General features: G+C 43.2%; 1 protein-coding gene across 3 annotated transcripts in view; it reads left to right on the top strand.

Annotated features, from left to right (window-relative positions):
• The window catches only part of AGK (acylglycerol kinase), a 103978-nt gene that overhangs the window by 46204 nt on the left and 50197 nt on the right, over nucleotides 1-7577 (top strand). For 2 of the 3 annotated variants that reach the window (XM_077781045.1, XM_077781044.1), the window contains exon 3: nucleotides 5611-5650. In XM_077781045.1, coding sequence (XP_077637171.1) covers nucleotides 5611-5650 — 40 coding nt within the window. Of the gene's footprint in view, nucleotides 1-5610; nucleotides 5651-6531; nucleotides 6585-7577 lie in introns of those variants that run through there. The other variant, XM_077781046.1, reaches the window with a different exon arrangement.

Raw genomic sequence — 7577 nt, 5'->3', positions numbered from 1 at the left:
CCCAGTCCTTGACCTGATCAGGTTTCCATGACTGTTCTAACTTCTCATCCTCGAGTGCACCACAGTGATTTCTTCTCTTGCCCTTTGGCGGTCATTATAGTGAAGAGCTATCTCGGGTGGTCTGTTGGTTCAAAAGCCAAACTCATCCAGAGAATCACCTTCAGTTTTCCCTATAGAGGATGGAGTCTGCCTGTGAGCAGTGAGTCAGGCCCTCCTGTTCAAACATTTGCCACTTATTTATTAAACAGCTATTTATTGAGTACCTTTTATCTACAAAGGTGCTGTGTGCAGTGGAAGAGAAAATGAGAAAGTAGTGAATTATCTATGAATTCAAGGCAGTTACAGGGAAGGAAGAAAGAGAAGACCAGCAGTTTTGTGTGTGATGGGGTAGGGGTGTGGGTGGTATCGGCTTTGGCCTTTCTGGTTTTTTAAAAGGGAGAGGGGATAGAATGATCAGATCCTCAAAGGCGGAAAGTTCATTGTGTGTTTTAGGAAGAGCAAACACATGTGGTTTGCCAAGAGTAGAGGGAGCATCAAGGGCATGATGGGAGGTAAGGAAATGGTTAGTAACCTCTTTCCTCTATTATCCACCACATGTTTCCTTTGACTTTCAAATGAGGTGCAGTCTCTGTGTAGGTGAGATTCATCTGTGGTTCTCTGTCCTCTGGCCCAGCACTCAGGGTATCTCTTTGGCTGCTTCTGCTTCTCACCTCCTCATGTAGACCATCTGATCCACTCTTATCCCTCCATTACCACATGCATCTTTAGTCAAGATTACTGCTCGGAATTCCACACGTGTATTTCCAGCTGTCCACTGGACACCTCCACCTGGACTCCTTGCTATCTCCCATTGACAGACCCAGACCTAAGCCCAGCTTCCGCACCCCCCCAACCTGTGTCTCCTACCACAATCCATCAACGAGTGGTACCACCTTCCACCGATGTCTCAGGGCAAAAATGTGGACACTGCCTTCGACGCCTGCCTTCCCTTTACTCACCCGTAGGCCAGTCCTTGGGTTTGCTTCCAAAATATCTGCGGCCTCTATCCTGTTCTGGATCCTGGTTCCCGTGGTCATCATGTCGTCATGGCTGTCTTGCATTCCTGGAGAACCTTCCCTGGGCTCCCTGGGTCCAGTCTTTCCTTCAACTGTGGACTGCTGACTTCCCACTGCAGCCAGAATGATCCTCCTAATGTAAATCTGCCTCCCCCGCCCCGTCCCTTATCTTTCTAAACAGTTGGGCGACCGACTTTGGCTCAGGTCATGATCTCACAGTTCGTGGGTTCGAGCCCCGCGTCGGGCTCTGTGCTGACAGGTCAGAGCCTGGAGCCTGCTTCAGATTTTGTGTCTCCCCCTCTCACTGACCCTCCCCTGCTCACGCTTTCTCTCTCCGTCTCTTAGAAATAAATAAAACATTAAAAAAAAATAAATAAACAGGCAGTGGCAGTCTGCCTGGGCCTGACCTCCTCTTTAGGCTCCTCCCACTGCAGGCCCCTCCAGCTGTCCTGAGCTACTTTCACTTTCCCATATTGGCTCTGCCTCATGCCCTCAGGCTTGCACATGCTGTTGTCTTTGCATTCCCCTCCCTGTTTTTGCCTTGCTACTTTTTATTTCTTGCCTAAATCTACACTTTAGGGTCACTTCCTATAAAAAGCCTTCTCCAATTCCCCCAAGACTAGGTTAGGCATTCCTAAATGCGCCCCTTTTTACGGAGCACATAAAAGTCAAATCGCGTTACGATTACCTGTTGAATTGACTTTCTTCCCTTCTCATCGGTAAACTTCATGAGGGGAGTGCAGGGTTTATTCACTAGTCTATCCGGGACATCTAGCACTGCACCTGACATATCATTTATCAAGAAACCAGTCTTTTACTTTACCAGCAATACTTGCCAAGAGCTGTCTTTGCCACTCCGTCCTAAACTGTTTCAGGTTAGGACCAAATCTGGCTCATTGTACCATACCCAGCACTTTGTGGGTATTTCGCCTGCTGCTTTTGGGAACTTTATTGGACTTGAACTTACTAAAAGCATTATATGAATGTAAATTTTAAAAGTTAAATGAGATTAGGAGGTAATGTGATTAATTGAATGAATGTGCTGTAAAGGAGATATGTGAATGAGTATTGCCCATTCATGATTGTTTGAAGGTAAGAAAAAGCCTTAAAGCATTTATTTGAGGGTCAGGTTGGCATGGGCTGGAATGTCAGCTCCACCACTTAGTAACACGGTGATCTTGGGCAAGTCAGTTTCTGCTCAGAGCCTCAACTTCTTCATACATAAAGTGAAATATAATGCCTGTCTTACAAGGTTGTTACAAAGATTATAGCTGAGCTATAATATCTGACTCATAGAAGTTGCTCTATGAATTTTAAGTTATTTTCTCTTTTATTCCAACAAAGCTGCCTTTCCTGAAACATTTTTGGAATTTCTTTTTTGAAATCATTTTCAGAGCTGGTTATAGATCACCAGAATATATCAATGGGAGAAATCACTTTTTCTTTGAGGATCTGTGTGATTTTTAGAAACAGCTTGGTTCAGAGAGCAAGATCAAGATAGTTAATACCATTTTTGATATTAAAAAAATTAAGTGTGATTATAATGAGATTTTTCTTTTGTAGCATCTAAATTGGTACATAGTCTAGCTTTCTCACAGGTGGCATTGACAGCATATTCCATCTGGCACGTTAAAATCCAGGGAATTAATTATACAAAAGTCTTTTGATTTTGAATTGTGCTTTGATAAATCAAGTAGTATTAGCAAGCTCAAGAGAACCGAGGTCTTTAATCATATTCTTAATCACAAGTTAACATTCAAAATTTTTCTTTGAGTGAAAAAGAATTTAGGAAGAAAATGATCCAAGGTGCTGTCCATATGCTTGTCTGTATTTGGGGCCCTTCTCTTTTCACCCAGGCCCACAGGAATCCATGTGGCCACAATGCGATAAGGCCGATGGTGTCTCATAATGACCCAGAGGAGCCTGGCACCTTTGAGGGCCTGCCCTTGGTAGGAGGGGAGGAGCCAGTTGGGGGAAAGGGCTGGGGATGTACAGGCAGGCACGCAGCTGTTACTGAAGTAGTGACGGCTGGTAGAGAGGAATCCAGTGGACATGATTGTCGTAGAAGAGACTGGAGGCACAGGTAATTCTATAGGAAAACTACATTTTTCCTATAGTAGTAGGAACCTACTACTATTTTCCTATAGTAGTTTTGTGTGGTGGTAGTGGCCCCCCCAGGGCAGTGTGGAAGCTGGACTGAGGGTTAACCTGGTCCGGGGCATCCAGTGACACGTGCCCAGGTTACTGCAGGGAACCCAGTTTTCCTTGGTGATCCATTGGTTACTAAGGATTGAGTATTTTACCTTGTCATTGTATAGAAGGTCATGAATGTGAGGTGTCAAGTCAACTATAAAGACTTGTCATGTTAATTATTTTTAAATATTTTACTTTGTACCTTGAATTTCCCTTAGTGTGTGTGTGTGTGTGTGTGTGTGTTTAAATTATGTATATAATTGTTGCTGTTAGGATGACTCACTGAGAGCAGTTGATGGAGAGCATTTGGGTAGAAAAGCAGAACATGAATACTTGTGACTCCTGGGTGGGGGAGGGGTGAGAAGCTTATGTAGCAACCTGTTGCCACAGTGTAGGTGGCGAATAGTCACTCAAGCAAGTGGAGACTGAGCTTGGCAGTAAAAGGTGCCTGGTGGTCTAGACCTCCCAAAGGATTAGCCCCCCCTAAAATGTTTGTTGTAGAACAGCATGCACTTTTAAGTGTCATTATAATTTTAAGAGAACATTATTCTGCAGTTTCAGATGGGGAGCATTTTTTAAATTAAATGAAAATTCCAATATTGTTAACATACGGTGTTATAGTAGTTTCAGGTGTACAGTCNCCTTTGTTCAGTTCTTTCTTGAATTCTACAAATGAGTGAAATGTTATTTGTCTTTCTCTGACTTCCTTGGCATTATTCTCTCTAGTTTCATCCATGTCCTTGCAAATGGCAGGATTTCATTCTTTTTATGGCTGAATGATATTCCACTGTATGTATATACACCACATCTTCTTCATCCATTCATCCATCGAGGCTCACTGGGTTGCTTTCCCATCTTGGCTGTTGTAACTAATGCTGCAGTAAACACACGGGACACATTAAATGTTTCTGTGTTCTTTGGTAAATCCCACAGACAAGTGGCATGGGCGCTTGGCCTCACACAGTGCTTCCTTCTAAAAGCTGGCTGCTCCGTGTGATCTAGGGGGCGTTCTCCAGCCTGGCTGGGGACGAAAAATCATCAAGCAGCCTTTGACCTCAGCTATGGCAAAAAGCAGAAGGTTGTTTCATTTCTTTTAGTTTAAATCTAACTCAAAATTATGTTTCAAATGACTGTAAAAGTGCAGAATTTAAGGCCTCCAATGTTATGAGAATGGTCTAGCAAGAGTATCTATTTTTTTTTAGAAATAATGTAAGTAAAAGAACCCTTTTCTCCTTTTAGTTCTTTCCTATAAGTTGTGGATTGGCTCAGTGTTTTTAACCGTGGCTAACCAGGTTGAAGTTACTGTCTTAGCTCCATCAATATGCCTTAGGATACACTCTTAACAAGAAGATTCTGGGGCCTGATGGGCAGTCAGTCATTTAACGTGCTCTTATAGTATAAATGGCATAGACACATTTTAGGAACTTTTATATTAAATAGACAATTTTCTGACAGAATGTTTTCATTTTTGCAAGCCAAAATTTCACCTCATGCCAAAATTTCCTACTTGTGATATAATTGAGTGTCTGACAGGGATATAAAAAATAAGAGATTTAGATAAAACAGTAGCAGAAGCAACTAAACATCAAATTTATTTCTGCCTAATGACCAGAGTAATTTCCACTGGATAATAAAAATACAGGATATGTGCAATAATCTTCTAATGCTGCTCTAATAAACTGCTGCAAACCTAGTGACTTAACACGGCAAGAATTTATTATCTTCCACTTCTGTGGGTTAGATAGAAGTCCAGCATGGGTCTCACTGGACTAAAATCAAGGGGTCCATAAGAACTGCATTCCTTCTGGAGGCTCTGGGGAGAAGCCATTTCCTTGCCTTTCCAGCTTCTAGAAGGTACCCCCATCCCTTGACTGGCAGCCTCCTTCCATCCTCAGGGCTAGCAAGCTTGCACCTTTCTGACCATTTTTCCATAATAGCATTTGCTGCTGATCACAGCCAGGATAGTTTGTGTACTTTTAGGGACCCCTGCGATTAGTTTAGGCTCCCCTGCATAAAACCAGGATTATCTTCCCATCTCCAGATCCTAAACCTAATCACATCTGTTAAATCCCCTTCACCACCTAAGTAAGGTAACATATTGTCAGATTCTGGGGATTAGGATGTGGGAGTCTTGGAGGGAGTGGTATTTTGAATACCAATATATGGAAATTCTTAACACCGGGTTTCATCAGGGAAAGTACTTTTCACAAGTGCCTGTGCTTTGTTACAGGCCTTTTAGAAACTTTCACTTGGGTATTTTATAGGGAATGGTTGTACGTATTTAAAACAGAAAAAAAGTTTTGTTTGGATCTTAGCCTGCTGATTAAAGCTAATGTTCATTTTTTTTTGTTTGCCCTAATAGTGATAACCTGCTAAGGAGAGCCGCCTGCCAAGAAGCTCAGGTAATGTCACTTCATGTGCTGAAGTGAAAACCCGCTTTCGCTCCGCTGCGCAGAACACCCTGGCTCTTCCAGGAGACCTACACCCCAGCTCTTCCAGGGGTGCTTTGCCTCGGTGTGGTTTGGATGTATTTTCCTACTATCAGGGGATGAGTCAGGCTGAGAGCCAGCTCTGAGTAGGACTGGAGGAAGGTAACCGTCTGGTGAAGAGCAGTTCTGACGCCCACCCCTTTAGACGTGCTTACTTCCGGATTCGACCTAAGAGCGTAGAAGTAGGCTGGTTGGAGCTCTGGGAGTTTGTTCATGTCTGTGGTTGTCCTTGAAGATCGGACTAAGCCCTGAGTCTTCCTTGCCCCAAATAACCCCCAAGGATATCTGTTCAGACCAGGTGTTACTTCTCAAAGTCGAATCTTCTCAAAACTGTTGATTCGTATTTGTAAAGCCTGTTTAGCACAGTTGGTTCATACCACGTGTGCATTGTTCTCCCAGGCCTGTGATGCATGTAAATATTTCTGTATCTGGCTGCCTTAGTTACAGTTGAATTAGAGATCCTTTCAAGTTCAAGGAGCGCCTGGGTGACTCAGTCGATTAAGCGTCTGACTTCGGCTCACATCTGATCTCACCGTTTGTGAGCTCCAAGCCCGGCATGGGGCTCTGTGCTGACAGCTCAGAGCCTGGAGCCTGCTTCCGATTCTGTGTCTCCCTCGCTCTCTGCCCCTCCTCCAGTCATACTCTGTGTCTTTCTCTCTCTCACAAAACATGAAAAAAAAATCCTTTTAGGTTCAAGACCACATTCTTCTTCTTCCATCCCCTCCAGGTTTGTACATTACACCTTGCAGGTGAATTTTCATGACTGAGTTGCCTTTTTATTGCATGTCCTTTAGGCTTACGGTACCAGAGATACCAAAAAGGAAACATGAAGTAAAAAATGACAAAGGTATGATGTGTTTAGTAGAAGAGGGAGGTTGTAAGCCTCGTGTTTGTTACTGAGATATTTTCATAGATGACAATGGCAATAGATACTATTAATAAATTCTTCTCTTTGGTGATTATCTAACTGTTCTAAATCTGTGTTTTAAGAATTTGATTACTTTTCTGTTTGTTTTGATCTCCTATGGCTCTGCTGTTTTGAAAATCAATTCAAGGGACACCCGGGTGGCTTAGTTGATTTGGCATCTGACTCTTGATTTTGGCTCAGGTCGTGATCCCAGGATCTTGGGATCAAGCCCCATGTTGGGCTCTGTGATGAGCATGAAGGCTTGAAATTCATTCTCATTCTCTTTCTCTCTTTCTCTCTCTCCCCCCACCNNNNCCCCTCCCCCCTCCCCCCCCCACACACACACTCTCTCTCTCTCTCTCTCTCTCTCTCAAAAAAAAAAAAAAGAATATCATTTCAAATAAATTTCAGTACTAAATTTGAGGTGATTCCTACCCCAAGCTAATTTTCCATTAGTAACTAGAAAATCTTCTTGGGTGTGTGTGGGGGGGGGTTGGGGGACACTTTGTCTCTCCCTAAGGAAGAGTAGTCCTACGGTCCTCTCTGTCTTATTTAAGGAAAATGCATCCACCTCTGTTCTGAGTGTGGCCTCTTCCTTTCTCAGAGACTGCTCCTCTCATCATTTGCTCCCTCATATTTACCTCTTCCCATGGCTCTAATTCTTTACTTCTCAGCACCCATGGACCTCCTTCCGTCTGGCAGACAGAAATGAATTCATCCCTAGAGCCTACTCTAGTTACTCTTTGTGTTATGTCTTTCCTTTTACAGTCTAAATTTTTGAAAGATTTTTTTAAAGCTCCCATAAACTCAACTCACTGTAGCCTCACATAAGCTCCTTAACCTCCTGTAAACCTGAGAGTGGAGTTGAAGGTAGGTAAGAATTGGAGAGACTGAGAAACCAGGACACAGGAGAATGATCTGGAACTGTAGATC

The sequence above is a fragment of the Crocuta crocuta genome, unplaced genomic scaffold (assembly GCF_008692635.1).
Source record: "Crocuta crocuta isolate KB4526 unplaced genomic scaffold, BGI_CrCroc_1.0 scaffold228, whole genome shotgun sequence".
In the NCBI taxonomy this organism is placed as follows: Eukaryota; Metazoa; Chordata; class Mammalia; order Carnivora; family Hyaenidae; genus Crocuta; species Crocuta crocuta.
Note: the sequence above shows the minus strand (reverse complement) of the source record. Positions and strands in the feature narration are given on the sequence as shown.